The sequence below is a fragment of the Podarcis tiliguerta genome, assembly GCF_965153285.1.
Source record: "Podarcis tiliguerta genome assembly, chromosome: 14".
NCBI classification, from domain to species: domain Eukaryota; kingdom Metazoa; phylum Chordata; class Lepidosauria; order Squamata; family Lacertidae; genus Podarcis; species Podarcis tiliguerta.
The window spans coordinates 17,406,986-17,423,771 of NC_139547.1; the positions used below are offsets into that span (position 1 = coordinate 17,406,986).

At 45.8% G+C, this 16,786-nt stretch overlaps 2 protein-coding genes across 6 annotated transcripts in view; both read right to left on the bottom strand.

The window, feature by feature from the left end:
- CEMIP (cell migration inducing hyaluronidase 1) overlaps positions 1-16,786 on the bottom strand; it is a 168,265-nt gene that overhangs the window by 96,787 nt on the left and 54,692 nt on the right. The window lies entirely within an intron of this gene.
- LOC310663668 (cell surface hyaluronidase CEMIP2-like) overlaps positions 1-16,786 on the bottom strand; it is a 98,032-nt gene that overhangs the window by 6,043 nt on the left and 75,203 nt on the right. For 2 of the 3 annotated variants that reach the window (XM_083411801.1, XM_083411802.1), the window contains 4 exons: positions 13,567-13,789; positions 8,600-8,701; positions 7,018-7,178; positions 2,929-3,038 (listed from right to left, as the gene is read on the bottom strand). In XM_083411801.1, the coding sequence (XP_083267927.1) occupies positions 2,929-3,038; positions 7,018-7,178; positions 8,600-8,701; positions 13,567-13,789 (596 nt within the window). The remainder of the gene's footprint in view (positions 1-2,928; positions 3,039-7,017; positions 7,179-8,599; positions 8,702-13,566; positions 13,790-16,786) is intronic. The other variant, XR_014504563.1, reaches the window with a different exon arrangement.

Below are 16,786 nucleotides of genomic sequence, written 5' to 3' on the forward strand. Positions count from 1 at the left end.
TTTATCCAGTGGCGTAGCGTGGGTTGTCAGCACCTGGGGCAAGGCAAGTAATTTGCGCCCCCTAACCCGTGGATTTGCACCCCCTAACCTGTGGATTTGCGCCCCCTAACCCTAACCCCCAGATGTTGCGGCCGGCCCCCCCTGCACCCCCCACACTACGCCACTGGATTTATCACATCCCTTTCAAACTGAATGCCCAGTCCTATTTTGCAATGAAAACAGAACAAAACTCAGAAAATTAAACTAAACTCTGCACCGCCTTTCTCCAATTGCAATAGTGAGGGGCCTAACATGTTCTTGTCCCTACATGACCCCTGGGATGTACTCCACTTGTGCACTTGAACTTCAAAAGAAAAAGCGCTGCAGATTGGAATGTCAGGGAAGGATGCTTCAGCATATCTTTGCAGTTTGGCCTGAGGGACAAGCAGAGAGATGAAGAGGCAGTTTTTGGTTCCTAAACGCCACAGATACGTAAGGCTTGCCCTAAACGGTTTTGTAGCTTTAGCGCAATGGTAAGGACCTTGTGGCTTTCCAGATGTTGTAGGACTACAGCTCCCATCTAGCAAGGTCAGTAGTCAGGAATTATGGGAGTTGTAGTCCAACAACGGGGGGGCGGACGGACGGACGGGACACAGGTTAGTGATAAGGGACTTCAACTTCCTGACTCTTCAGGTGACTAGACTGGAAAGTGAGTTGTTGACAAGAGAGTCCTCCTTATTATAAAAGCCCAGGTGCACTTACTTTCCTGAGTTACTCCTATATTCAGTTCCACCTAGTAAGGCAATATGAGAATATGCCTAGTTTGCAGATCATGGCTTGTTTGAGTAAAATAATCCTGACTCCCCAAGTTTGGGTGCAACAGGAAGTCAGGGGTAGTGACTTGTTTCTCAAGACTGACACGTTCACAGCAAGCCATTATCTAAGGTTTACTGTGACATGATAATGGACTCAGTGTATTTCTGAACAGTGATGCAGCTGGGTCATTTGAGACTCTTATTAATGGTCTGAAGGGAGGTATCCCTCTTTAGGTATTGCTTCGAAATGTGCTGAGGTTCAGCCCTGATATAGTTGAGCCCCTGCCCCTGTTCATTCTGCAATGGGGCACTAAGTTTCTGCCATGCTGCCACCTCCATCACAGAGAACTTGAGGAGACTCTTGAGAGTCCCATGGACTGCAAGAAGATCAAGCCTATTCATTCTTAAGGAAATCAGCCCTGAGTGCTCACTGGAAGGACAGATCCTGAAGCTGAGGCTCCAATACTTTGGCCACCTCATGAGAAGAGAAGACTCCCTGGAAAAGAACCTGATGTTGGGAAAGATGGAGGGCACAAGGAGAAGGGGACGACAGAGGACGAGATGGTTGGACAGTGTTCTTGAAGCTACCAGCATGAGTTTGACCAAACTGCGGGAGGCAGTGGAAGACAGGAGTGCCTGGCGTGCTCTGGTCCGTGGGGTCACGAAGAGTCGGACACGACTAAACGACTAAACAACAACAAAATAGGGGAGACCCATTGCCTTCATGGTGTACTTAGGAACTTCAGTAGGCATCAGTTTGTCTATTAAAGGTAAAGGTACCCCTGCCCGTACAGGCCAGTCTTGACAGACTCTAGGGTTGTGTGCCCATCTCACTTAAGAGGCCGAGGGCCAGCGCTGTCTGGAGACACTTCCGGGTCACGTGGCCAGCATGACAAAGCTGCATCTGGAGAGCCAGCGCAGCACACGGAAACGCCGTTTACCTTCCCGCTACTAAGCGGTCCCTATTTATCTACTTGTACCCGAGGGTGCTTTTGAACTGCTAGATTGGCAGGCGCTGGGACCGAGCAACGGGAGCGCACCCCGCCGCGGGGATTCGAACCGCCGACCTTTCGATCGGCAAGCCCTTGGCACTGAGGCTTTTACCCACAGCGCCACCCGCGTCCCTATAGTTTGTCTATTAGATGGACTTTATCTGAATCAGCAAATCAAGCCTCATCTTCTGGTTTACCTTTGGGGAGCCGAGTGCAACCAGTGTGGCACCAAACCTTGGAACAATCACTTCACTGAAGCCAGCAGTGACAGCCATCATTGTCAAGCACCCGGCAGTCAAGGCTAGCCAATTCCATCTGGAGTAATCTGAAACTTATCTGTTCCTTTTGGGTCTGAAAACGAGCCTCTACCAAAACAGCTTCAAGGATACAGCTGAACAAGGACATGTGTCTGATTTCCCGAAACGTCTGTTTCTAACCTTGAGCAGTGAAGAATAAAAGGTCACTTAAAAATGCTCTCCATGCACTTTGGAAATGGTTTTCACTAAACAGGATCAATACTGAACCACAACCACAAAAAGCCCATGTCACCTTTTCTTACATACTTGCTTCTGAACTACAGAATTTCCCATTATACTGAAATTATTGTTTTTTTAAATGGAAGGTGACAAAGGCTACATCTGCACCATACATCTAACAGAGAAGAACACAAGAAAAACCTGTTCTATCAGGCCTGCAGCCCACCTAGTCCAGAATCCTGTTCTCACAGTGACCAACCAGATGCCCAAGGAAAGCCTGCAAGCAGGACCTGAGTTCAAGAGCGCTCTCCTCCTGTGGTTTCCAGCAACCGATATTCAGAAACACACTGTCTTTGACTCTGGAGGCCATCATGGCTAGCAGGCATTCATCCTCCACGAATTTGTATAATCCTCTTTTAAAGCATGAGATCATTTACAAACAAGTTAAAAAGCAATCCATGTTCTAGACACATTATACATTCCTCCATTGGGAGTATTGTCCATTTCTTCTTACTCTCTGCTTCCAGAAGTTGTGGAATAGGAGACAAAGTACTTTTGTGGATCAAGAACTAGGTAGGTAGAAGAAAGAAGAGACCTCTGGAACGAATTAAATACTTAACCCGAGGTATTTCACCATATGTAAAGTCACATAATTCATATAGTCACCTTTTTTGTGGAACGCAATCGGCTTTGCAGCACCTAACGTGGTGAACACAGGCATTAAAGAGGTTCCCATGACTTTGGCAGGGTCTCTAGTACACACAAGAACAATAGATCTGGAAGAGAAGAGGAGAACAGAACAGTAGCATGCATACCACGATGGGAAGAATGGCATCCTCTTTCTCTCCCCAGGAATCGTTAATAGTTCAAGGAAAGCCTTACACAAGACGACCCCCAGAATTAAGCGATAAGCATAAGCTCCACTTAGCCCACAGCAGCAATAAGGCAGGGATTGTGTCACAATCTTAACTTAGCAAGAATGTCAGGTATATCAGGCAGGGATTTAGCCAGCCAGTTGTCACTAATCTCAGATAGTCTCTCCCTTGCACTCACACTCTTTACTACTGCCCTAACTCCTGCTAAGTCCATCCTGCCCATCACCATTGGCATGCCGCCGGCTCTGTTTAGGACAAGCATACCCCTGAACTTGACCTTCTGAACTTGTTGTGTGAATTGTTATGCTTTTCGAGTGGCTTATTTCATTGTACATTTTAAAGAAGGATGTTTTCTTGTGTATTTTAATCATGTATGTTTTTTTATTATTATTGTAAACACCTTAGAAGCCATTTTGGCACGTATGCAATATATAAATTTAAATGATAAAGTGACTAAAAATAATAACGTTGGTGACAAGACAGCCCTCAGTGCTACAACCCCTTCTTCCTCAACCCCCAGGGAAAGGCAGTCTCTCCCCCCCACACACACCTTGAAGAGTTAGGCCATCCTTAACCTTTTATATCCTCCTCCCCGAAGCTTTGTATAGCTGGCTAATGTGGTTTCTGAACCAGAATTGTGATATCTGGTTCCTCCCACAGGATCTTAGCACCTTTTATATTCCGCCCCTGCCTTGCACCAGCTCCCACTGAGTCACCAACAAGTTCTGGCTCAAAAGCAAGGAATGACAGGCTAACACTACAAGCCAGACCAACAAAAGAAGCCTCTCGCATGACAAAAACTTTCCCTCCCATCCTGCCCCCATAACTGCATGGATTATATAAAGGCTGGTGTTGGACATTCAGACAAAAGTTCCTGCTTGTCCACAAATGCCAGTGTGTGTTTTAGGACAAGTCACTGTCTCTCAGCCTAGTCAACCTCACAGGGTTGTTAATGAGGACAAAATTGGCTAAGCCTATACTCGCTGCCTTGATCTTAGAAGGAAGGCAGGATGTAAACAAGGCTGTACTTCTTAGAATTAGTAAGGTAAAGGTAAAGGGACCCCTGACCATTAGGTCCAGTCGTGACCGACTCTGGGGTTGCGGCGCTCATCTTGCTTTATTGGCCGAGGGAGCCGGCGTACAGCTTCCGGGTCATGTGGCCAGCATGACTAAGCCACTTCTGGCGAACCAGAGCCATGCACGGAAACGCCGTTTACCTTCCCGCTGGAGCGGTACCTATTTATCTACTTGCACTTTGACGTACTTTCAAACTGCTAGGTTGGCAGGAGCAGGGACTGAGCAACGGGAGCTCACCCCGTCGCGGGGATTCGAACCGCCGACCTTCTGATCAGCAAGTCCTAGGCTCTGTGGTTTAACCCACAGCGCCACCCGCGTCTTAGAATTAGTACAAAGCGTCTTAGAATTAGTACAAAGCAGCAAATACTGCATGGGCTTTAACCCGGGAAGTCACGAGTTCGAATCACTCAGGTTACATAACATCATCTCAGGCACCTATTCATAAGATGTTAGTAGCCTTTATTAACAAATAGTGCTTGAAATATGCAATAAATGTGAAAATTGACAAAGGCAGCAACAACTATGCTGCTGCTGCTGCTGCAGTTTTAATTGCATAGTTTTAATTGCAGTGGCAGGGTTTTTATTGGTGGTTGCAAGAACAAATGATCCCTATATTCTAAACAAAATGCTTGTTTAACCTGGAGGTAGGCTGTATGAATTGTGTATTGCTTTGTAATGATTTGTTGGGTCTCTGGACCGTAATGAAGATTGATGATGAGTTTTAATTGCTTGCTGCTGTGGGCTCCTTTGGAAGCAACGGCAGGATATATTATTATTATTAATTATTATTATTATTATTATTATTAATTATTTATATCATTATTAATTAAATTTCTGTACTACCCTTCAGCGAAGATCACAGGGTGGTTTACCACAACAATACATACCATAATAGCCAAGAAAAACAATAACCCCCTCCACACATGGTTTAAAAGCCCATAGATTGTTTAAGTAGCCAAAGGCCTAGAGAAGGGGAACATTTTTGCCTGGCAGCTAAAGATATGGAACGAAGGCACCAGGTGAGCCTCCCTGGGGAGAGCATTCCACAAGAGGGGAGCCACCACAGAAACGGCCCCGTCTCATGTTGGCGCCCTCTGGGCCTCCTGTGGAGGAGACATACGAAGAAGGGCCTCAGGTGATGACTGCAGGGACCGGGTCAAGTCATACTGGGAAAAGGCAGTTTTTGAGATATTGTGGTACTGAGCTATTTAAGGCTTTATAGGTCAAATCCAGCACTTTGAATTCGGCCTGGAAAGTAATTGGCAGCCAGTGCAGTCAGGCCAGGATGCTCAAGCTATCTTGCCCCAGTGAGAGATAATAAATCATCATAATAAATATTCAAAAGAACATTGAAGCAATGCACAAAACAGAAATAAATATAACACAATAGCAATAACCAGATGAAGTCCTATTAAAACAACATTATACAGTTCCAGAATAAATAGCAACCAGGCCAGGATTATTCTGCTAGAAAGGCCTAGCGGAATAAAAATGGGTTGTGTCCAACCTTATTCATACTAAAGAGTAGATCCATTGAAATTAATGAGCATGAACAGATTCAATACTCTGAGTAGAACTTAGTTGGTGACAAACCTATGTCTTCAAAAGCAGTCAGAACCCCCAAAGCGTTGGCATCTGCCTTATATTCATCAGTGGGGACTGCTTCTCCAAAAGCCACAGGTTCTACTTATACAATGGAATTTCTCTTCCCTCTCCCTGACATCTGCTCTGGAAGTTCCCCAAACCCTCTGGAGCAAATTTAGGCCGGGGGTATGTGTGTGATGTATGCCAAGGGTGCCCAAGAGGGGAAGCTCTGTTGTGGAACACAACCCTTTATAGTTGGATTTAAAACCCCCATCAGCGTTGCTACAGAATGCATGTCAAGGGCAAATTGCACTATAATAAGTGCTTCCAACCCCTCATGACTGCAAGTTATACACTGAGATGTGATAGCTGCAGATGAGTCAGGTCTGCGGCCATGAACTGCTCTGGAACGTCCTGGACGAGAAATCTGTTTTCAGGTTATTTGACCTGCTTTTGCCTGCAGCCAGGGGTTTTTTTTGTGTGTGTCTATAAACCTCTGTTGTTCCATGTTTATGTGGCGACGCAGAAGAAACCACAAGGAATGTGGAACAGATGCAGAAAGGGAGAGCATCCCACTCCACTTCTTAAAACACATCCAAGTTGCAAAAAGACTCCGCAGGGCAGACGGACGGGGCAAGTCCAGTCGGCAACTTGTGTTAAAAAAGAGGAGAAAGCTGGGGGGGGGGGAGAGAGAGAGAAAATGGGGTTGGGGTGGGGAAAATCTCACACCAAGTTTTACTGGAAAGTCTAGCAGCACAGCACCTTTGATTTTAATCTGTCCAAAAAAGAGAGGGAGAGGGAGAGGGAGAAAAGGAGAACCTGGCAGGAATAAATAGGACAAGATTCAGAAATGGAAAAGAAAAAGAGAGAGAGAGAATTATTGGCTGCTGGGAAATTATAGACTTGGGCACTTGGTGAAAGCTACAGAATCGAGAATGCTTAATAAGACGACAAAAAACTATTCTTATCTATCATTTGGTGGGAAAGCAGCCATTAACTTCACAGTGGCTGCCAGCTTCTATGTCGCTGCCAGCTTTCCACCGCTACATTTCCACCCGCCGTGACCTAGGAGGCAGCCTTTTGAGACACACATAGTTTGAAGTTTTCATTAGCTTCCGTCAGATTCTTCCAGGCATACATTTCAAGTTGCAAAAAAGTAGGTCATTTCCCTCCTGCCAACCCCCACCCCCATGCAGCAAACTCTTGCCCCATCACCCACCTCTCGTTTATAGCTGTTTCAACATAATTGGTTACGGTGCTGGCAGCCTTTGAAGCGGCGGCTGCATCAACATGCTGCCGGCTCAGAACTGCGCCCGAGCATGCATCTAGAACCAGGAAAAGTATCCCCTGGCCATGGAACAAGAAAAGGTCATCGTTGACCTGCAACACAGAAAAGGGAAGAGTTAGCTGCAGGCAGTCTGTATGCAAATATCAAAGGGTCCTATGTGGCAGTTTCCAGTCTACAGTTGGAACTTAACTAAGCTAAGCTCTTGTCAAATGCAAGGAACAGTCTGGGAAATTTGTGTGTTGCAATGGTACCTCGGTTTAAGAACAGTTTGGTTTAAGAACGATTCGGTTTACAAACTCCTCAAAACTGGAAATAGTGTCCCAGTTTTGTTGTTGTTTAGTCGTGTCCGACTCTTTGTGACCCCATGGACCAGAGCACGCCAGGCACTCCTGTCTTCCACTGCCTCCCGCAGTTTGGTCAAACTCATGCTGGTAGCTTCGAAAACACTGTCCAACCATCTCGTCCTCTGTCATCCCCTTCTCCTTGTGCCCTCCATCTTTCCCAACATCAGGGTCTTTCCCAGGGAGTCTTCTCTACTCATGAGGTGGCCAAAGTATTGGAGTCTCAGCTTCAGGATCTGTCCTTCCAGTGAGCACTCAGGGCTGATTTCCTTCAGAATGGATAGGTTTGATCTTCTTGCAGTCCATGGGACTCTCAAGAATCTCCTCCAGCACCATAATTCAAAAGCATCAATTCTTTGGTGATCAGCCAGCTTTCACTTCCATACATCACTACTGGGAAAACCATAGCTTTAACTATACGGACCTTTGTTGGCAAGGTGATGTCTCTGTGTTTTACCTCGGTCTAAAGATGGAATCCAAACAGTGGAAGGGCACCGGTGGCAGGAGGCCTCATTAGGGAAAGTGCACCTCGGTTTAAGAACAGACTTCTGGAATGGATTAAGTTTGTAAACCGAGGTACCACTGTATTTCACTTTATCCCACCCTTTTCGCAATGGGATGAGGGCATCCTAAAACAAGGACTGAGAACCCCTCCAGAAGTTGCTAGGCTACAACTCCCATCACCCCCAACCACTGGTGATGGGGGCATGCGCGCTGAGTCCCTCAACATTTGCAAGGCCACAGGTGGCCCATCCCTGGTGCACATCAGACCCCACCCATTTATCCTTCCAGCCATCTTGGTGAGGGTGGGGTTATATCATCCAAAGCTAGTTTGAAGTCCATATCGTGATATCGGTTTCATAATTTTTGACCTGGCAATGTATCGCGAATTGTGTGTGCGATGCAAAAATCACAACAGAATAATAAAATTCCTTCCAGTAGCACCTTAGAGACCAACTAAGTTTGTTATTGGTATGAGCTTTTGTGTGCATGCAAACTTCTTCAGATACACTTCTTTGTATCTGAAGAAGTGTGCATGCACACAAAAGCTAGACAGAGAGATAACAACTGCACACTTCTCCCAGGCCTGAATATGACCCTCTAAAGGACTATAACCCTCTGCCTCTCACTGTAATGCATTTGGTAAAGCTGCCATTCCTATTTGCACATACCTTAATAAAAGCCGCCTTTGAGTAGTTCTCCAGGTCTGCTCTTCTGACAGACTGGATTTGGATCCGAAGGTATCTAACTGAAGGTGTACTAGTAACAGCAACCTGCAATTATAAAGGAAGAATTGCCACCTCAGATTAAACACATAACATTCATTGCCTTGGGATGTTACAATGTGAAACCCTGCAGGTTCCCAGATGTTGTCAGGCAAGGACCCCCATCACCCCCCCCCCGACCATTGGGCTATGCTGGCTTGGGTTGGCAGGAGTCATCACCAAGGATTAAGATGAATTAAGACCGCTGAAGGCTACCTTGAGCCTGAGAGACAGACAAATTTCAGGGAGAATAACTCCCTCAGCAGCCAACAGCTGGAAACAAATTGTTTTATTTTTGAATGAAAGTGCTTATGTGCTGTTCCTCTCGTAAAATATCAAGACGGTGTGTAGTAATATAAAAACCATTTAAAGCAGTGGAGAACAGTGAATGGCTACTCTAGAAAAGGCTGAACACAGGCCTAGCTGCAAATAAAATTAACTAAAATACTTCCAAGTGTGCACATGACTTGACCCAAATAATTCTCCCTCACAGAGCTACAATTCCCAGCAACCTTAAACTACAGTTCTCAGAATTCATGGGAGTGGGATAGGGTGTTCTTTAGATGTCCTTTAAGTGTGGTTTACATGCATGGTGTGTACTCAGCTCAAGAGACAGCCCTTGGAGGTCAACCTGCAGCAAAATGGCACACTGTGGAGTACAGTCATACCTCGGGTTACAGACACTTCAGGTTGCGTTTTCTCGGGTTACGGACCTGCCAAAACCCGGAAGTACCAGAACAGGTTACTTCCAGGTTCCGGCAGTCGCACATGTGCAGAAGCGCTAAATCACGCTTTGCGCATGCGCAGAAGCGCCAAATTGCAACCTGCGCATGCGCAGATGCACCACTGTGGGTTGTGAACGTGCATTCTGCACGGATCACGTTCGCAACCTTAGTGTCCACCATATTCCTGTTCAGGGGTCCAGACAATCATGGCCTTTCCCAAGATACTCCATCCTATTATCTCCCCCTTGTTTTGTATCTGCTGGCCCCCCCAACTGTCAATGCCACTGAGCACGCTCAGTCCTCTTTACGCCCATTTGAGGGTTTTCCCTCCTCACCATTCTTATCTTTTTGTGCTTCTGCAAATCCCTTGGGGTTCCCCCGAAGCCTGTGGATACCTCCCCCTCCTGTATGCCATTTTGGCTACAAGAGGATTCGCGCCGAGAGAAAATGCATTTGCTATTAGTACATGGGATGGAATGCCTGTGGTCAGGGTGACGACCTCATTCACAGTTGCTGGGAGACTTCAAGAGAAAACAGCTCGGTTCAAAAGGTTGGCAGACCACATGCAACAGCCTGCAGGGGTGTGTGTATAGCCGCGCAGCCCCACCCACCCCCAAAATGCTTGCAACCAAGCAAAGGATCACATAAAGGCACTGGTTTTATGAAGTGGTTGCCTCTGCACAATAGTTATACCACACATATGGTATAATGCATTTATACTCTGTCACATATGGAGGAACCAAGTTTACAGACTCCTGTACAGACTGGAAAATTTGACAGCAAGCTCTAGGGACTTACACCAGGATATGCATGGAATTCATAGAGTGTTGGGGGCAGGCCAATAGGGGCATTTGTGCTGTGGCTCCCTCATGCAAGTCCCCCCCCCCCCAATATCTGCATAGGAGGCACAACACTAGGCCTTTCAAATGACCCAAAGTGGCAATTATATTCCTAAAAATGAAGTCAGAGGGTACATCATTCTGCAGATGGTTTAAGGGTAGCAATTTTGCGCAACTGCAATTTGGGACACTCATGGCAGCCGCAGAGCACACTGTTTCCCTGTAGGGCAGGGGTTGGCACCGTTTTTCTCTCACGGGCTGCATTCCTTCAAGGATGATCCGTCAGGGGTTGAATGCCAACCACAGACAGGGCTGAGCCCAGTAGTGGGTGAGCCCACCTTTGCTCTCTCTGGCTGCATACACACTATACCATTAGAGCACATTGGAAGCACATTCTCTCCCTCAAAGAATTCTGGGTACTGTTGTTTGCCCCTCAAAGAGGGGCTACCATTCCCAGCCAGTGGCGGAGCTTCATGCTCAGGAACCAGGGGGCGGAGAGCAGCCGGGGGCGGGGCTGGCGCGCATCCTGGGAGCGTGGTGCGCTGCCTGTAGGGGCGTGGCACCCAGTGCGGGCAGGGGCAGCTGCGATGGCACCCCACCGGGGTTGCACTGCCGGGGGCGGTGCGCTCCCCCCCGCACTCCTCTTCCTCCGCCAGTGTTTCCAGCAACCTTTAAACTACAGTGCCCAGAATTCTTTGAGGAAAGGATGTTCTTTCAAGGCATAGTGTGTACACAGCCAAAGCCTGCTGTTTCTTTTTCTGCCTCAAGCCCCTTTCCACCCCACCCAGAGGTCTGAACTGATCACTTGCAGAAAGCTTTTTGAAATCAGGCGGAGGGTCACGGGATACACAAAGGAGACCACTGGATCAACACCCCCCCCACACACACACCGTGTCTCTAGCCAATAAGGCTTACGGAAAAGGCCTCAGCACAAGGCGAGGAAGGGGAAAAGCCAAGGATCAGTTTGACTCTGGATAATCTTCAGCCTGCCATAGCAATGGGAGATCCTGCCTTTCAAGCAAAGAACTCTGAGATGCGGGACGGGGGAGAAAATGACAAAAGCAGAAAGGCTAAGAAATATCTCTGATGCTTGTAGCAAGCTAAGGATCAATACAAGAATGATATTCTGTAATTACCACCTTGAGTTGTTTTCACAAGTGTAAGGCGCAGGGAGGAGAGAGCAATCTTTTAACAATTTGTCAACTCTGAGTGATAACTGTAAATACAATTACTTGCTGGGTTGCCTGACCCTCTTATGTGCTCACTTGACTTCTTTGATATGTGGAAGAAGAAGAAGAAGAAGAAGAAGAAGAAGAAGAAGAAGAGGAGGAGGAGGAGTTTGGATTTGATATCCCGCCTTTCACTCCCCTTTGGGAGTCTCAAAGCGGCTAACATTCTCCTTTCCCTTCCTCCCCCACAACAAACACTCTGTGAGGTGAGTGGGGCTGAGAGACTTCAAAGAAGTGTGACTGGCCCAAGGTCACCCAGCAGCTGCATGTGGAGGAGCGGAGACGCGAACCCGGTCCCCCAGATTACGAGACTACCGCTCTTAACCACTAAACCACACTGGCACTCTTACAGGTGCCATATATTACTTGTCCCGCACTTGTAAGGAATTAATTTTTTTTAAGGGTGGCAGCATCTACACTTTGGAATTCCCTGCCTTTTGACACCGGGAAGGCGTCTTCATTATGCACATTCAACACCTGCTTAAAATAATTTCGTTCAGGCAAGCCTATCCACATAGATGTTGAAGTGATTTAATCTTCTTCTTTTTACAGTTAATTTTTATTATTGTAATATGTTTTTAACTGACAATTCCAATTATTTCTTGTAAATTTAGTTCAATAAATAAAAGGTTCTAGGAATAACAGGAGCTTGCTCGGATTAGCATGAGGAGATTAGCTGTACTGCATTATTGAATCAGAAGAACTGTTAATTGCCTGGGACTCAAGTTTCCAAAGGAATTTTAATTACATTTGCTAAGAGCTTGCAAGCAAGGTATTTGCCACAGATTATATATTTAGGATGCACTTGCAATTCTTCTGTATAAAATACAATTCTCATGGGCTGTTGTCTGGCTACAACAAAAGGAAATTATCCACGACTGATGTTTTAATGTACAATAGAGAAAGGAAAGTATAGTTTGCACAGCTATTCTAGAAATTATATATATATATATTTCAGTAATATTCATGATGGAATTACAGGGATTGGAGCCCAGGAGAGTGGCAGCGGACAACATATCCCTGCACTCCGCAGTTGGGGTACTGCTAAGGGTGGCACATGCCCCAAAAGTGTCCTTGGTACATACTAGATTGTCAGGCTTTTAGTGTTGCACCTCCAACCCTCTGGAATCAGTTACCAACTAAAATTAGACAAGCACCTCATATTTTGACATTTAGGCCGCTATTGAAGACATTTGCTTAAGAAGGCTGCTACTGAAGGTTGACCCAGTCATTTTATGAAAAAACAAACAAAAGTTCAACAATTGTAGAAATGGTTTTGTGGCTTTTTCTTTACTGAGTCAGTCGTCTTTTGCATTTTATCTTACTTTGCTGCAAACTGGTTCAGTAGCCTTTGGTTACTGTCTGCTCAGTTCAAGTGCTGCTAAGTGTCAAAGGAAAACTTACTCTCCCCTCCCTTTTACTGGTTTTGCATCTTGAAACAGGACTTGAGATTGTTCATCCCTTACTATGGAAGACTGTTCTCTAAAGTAGGACACAGGGTCCCCTATACAGTGGTACCCCTGGTTGTGAACAGGATCCGTTCCGGAGGCCCGTTCGCAACATGAAAAGAGTGCAACCTGCAGCGGCGTGTCTCCACATGCACGGGTTGCGATTCGCCACTTTTGCGCATGCACGTGACATCCTTTTGTGCTTCTGTGCATGCATGAGTGACGAAACCCAGAAGCGGCGAATCGCAACCTGCGCGTGTGCGCAGACACGCCGCTGCGGGTTGCACTCTTTTCATGTTGCAAACGGGCCTCTGGAATGGATCCCGTTCACAACCGGAGTTACCACTGTATAGGGAACCCTGTGTCCTACAGAAGCGGCGAAACCTTTCCGGTATTTCCGGGTTGCCGCAGGACGTAACCTGAAAGAACGTAACATGAAGTGGACGTAACATGAGGTATGACTGTACTAGACTGCTATACTGAGGCCCCAGCTTAAGAACAGGGCATTTTGGTCAGAATTGGCCTCAATGTGAGGGAGGGACAATGGGAGCCAGGGACCTCTCCCCAAGAATTCCCATAGAACACCTATCCTTGTCCCAATTCACCCAATGAAAGAAGAACTCTATACTGTACCCAAGGAGCCCCGCATTGACTGCAAGGCACAGTCTGGCGCTGAATTCTTGCGGGCTGCGAAGCTTTCCTTCCGATGTCTTTTTCCAAAAAGGGATTAGGAGCACAACTCCAGGGACATCCCGCGGGCATTGAGGCTGTTATCTTAAGGCGTTCGCAGCCGCGTTGAGAGCAGTAGCTGTGGCCCTTCCGAATTTCATGTGCTTGAAGTTGGACAAAGAGATACCTATTAATATGAAGAGCATGACAAAGGGGGGAAATTGAAGCACAGTTGCTAGTCAAGTTCACACATCACATTAAACCGTAGTTTAAAGCAAAGCTATGGTTTAGTGTGAATGAGCAGCAGTGTGCTGCTGCATGCAACTCAGAGAGTTCCCGCAGCACTCCTCCTCCACTCCTGTGGCTGACTCAGTGTAGACAAAACAAACCTGAATCTGGTTTGTTGCATCATCTTGAACCTAGGCTTCACCCTTAGTGAGTTCATGGTAGAAGCAAAATTAAAACCCGGAGACTTCCCAGTTTGAAACTCCTTCTCTTAGCGATACATAGGAGGAAGCTTCCTTCCCTAGAGACCAGCCTAGGGATTAAGATCAGCAGTAAGTTCAGGTTGGAGGGCAGAGCACACAGTAGTTTATGCCAGGGCCTTCTCAGTGATGGCTCCAAAAATGTGGCACTCCCTCCTCATAGACACCTGGCATCCCCTCTGTTCAGCTCCTGCTGGCTGCTGAAGATGCACCTCTTTATCTCGACCCTTAAAAATCGAAGAATTGATTTCAGTGTCCTTGCTGTAAAGTGTTGTATGGGCAACTGATTTGGGGATTATGGTTTGGGTTTGCGTTTTGTTTTCATGTGCTATAACCTGCCATGAGACCTTTTGGTGAAGGATGAGTAAGATAATAATGATAATGATAATTTAATACCCTTTAAAAAACATCAATTATTGATTTAAAGCAATTAATAGTGTTATCGATTATTATCATGCACTAAGATGTACCTGAAAAAAGTGAGAGGAAGATTCACTCTCAATATAAGCTACAAAAAAAAATCTCACCTGGTTCTGTTAACCTAAAAAAAAAAAAAGAAACCAGCCGTAATTTGCCTGCTACTTAGTAAACTTGCTGAACCCTGGGATTCCATTCAGGCCACAGCCAAAATAAATAAAAATAATAATCAAATCCATGTGCTGAGCTCTTAAGGACAACAGATGACACGTCCTCATAAATAACTGCAAGTGGTAAAATCCACACGCTGGTAAACAACAAGTTTACATAATTTGGGATAACGCGACATACAGTTCTACAAGGAAGGACTAGACAAAAACAAGCCTTTCCCAATTCTCATTGTGAAAGTTGCAGGTACAAGAGATCTGGGACATGCAATGCACTCCAAAAAGCCTTGATGGGTCAATGGTGTTGTGTCTAAACATAGAACTCAAGGTTCTATTTTTAACTCGGCATTCATAAATCGAACGCAGCCTCCGTGGTCAGAGTGAAGCAATGCAGATGCAGAAAATATATTTTTGAACACGGTGTACATTTGCCCTTTAAAAAAAAACCCCAAACCTTACTTAAGCAGATGATTCTATTGTCTCCCCTCCAGTCACAGTGGGCTTAAAAATAAAAATTTAACTACAAGCATGTGGTTCACACTGTGGACCAAACATATGTAGCTGTTACTATTATTAGTAAGCTTCTTTATTATTGATACCAGAGAAGCACCAAAAGTTCATAACTGAGCTTGGGGACACATAAATAAACACATGTGCAGCACATAGGCTATGATAGCACTGGGGCCGTGCGGAAAGCACAGTAACTCTGTGGTACATCACATGCTATGCATACAGGTTCAGTCCCCAGCATCTCCAGATAGGCATGGAAGAAATCCCTGTTTGGCAGCCTAGGTGTGGACAGTACTGAGGCAGGAAGACCAATGGTCTGAGTTGGCATAAGCCACTTTAGTGTGTCCTATGCTAGCCCAGAGCTAATACATGCTTATTAGCAGAGTAACTACTAATCCAGGGGTCAGCAAACTTTTTCAGCAGGGGGCCAGTCCACTGTCGCCCAGACCTTGTGGGGGGCTGGACTATATTTTGAAAGAAAGAAAAAAAGAACAAATTCCTATGCCCCATAAATAACCCAAAGATGCATTTTAAATAAAAGCACACATTCTGCTCATGTAAAAACACCAGGCAGGCTCCACAAATAACCCAGAGATGCATTTTAAGTAAAAGGACACATTCTACTCAGGTAAAAACACGCTGAATCCTGGATCATCCGCGGGCCGGATTTAGAAGGCGATTGGGCCAGATCCAGTCCCCGTGCCTTAGTTTGCCTACCTATGTACTAATCCTTATTGCTTGCACCATCACTAAGATAGTTTTTATATATATTAAAAACATGATCTTCTGTTACACTTTAGCAAGGACATGAATGAGCCCGCAGCCTATACAAAATAGGAGCATGCATGGCTTTTAATGTCTTGAGTCACCAGGGAAGTCAAGTGAGACCCTACTGAATGCTGGGGGGATGCTAAGGAAACTTCCCTCCAAAACAAGAAGTCCCCAGTTCAAATTTCATCTCTGCCATGAACTCAGTAGTAGATTTAGGCAAGCCCTCTCTGCTTTAGTTCCATCCCCAAACTCTGCAATATGGAAAATAATATTACTGTTTTATCTTACGCAGTAGCTGTAAGGATTGCAACTAGACTGTGCATGTGAAAGACTCTAAACGCTTTGACGGACTATACAAATGCTCAATATTATCATTGTCACCCTAATTCTGTCCAATGGCACGTGCGTGCACATACACACACTAAACATGGACTCGTTATACTCTGAATGGATCCACTGAAATGAACGGGAGCTAAATTAGTCACATCCATTAATGTCAGTGGGTCTTCTCAAGAGCATGACGAATATCAGATACAACCCAAAGCATACAAAACAGCAAAAAGAGATACTTAATTCATCGTTATGCTAAAATATATTCAGCATACTGAAAGCAGGGGGACTATTAAAGGCTAAGTAAAGAGTAGATGTGGGTGGCGCTGTGGTCTAAATCACAGAGCCTAGGACTTGCCGATCAGAAGGTCGGTGGTTTGAATCCCTGCGACGGAGTGAGCTCCCGTTGCTTGGTCCCTGCTCCTGCCAACCTAGCAGTTTGAAAGCATGTCAAAGTGCAAATAGATAAATAGGTACCACTCTGGTGGGAAGGTAAACGGCATT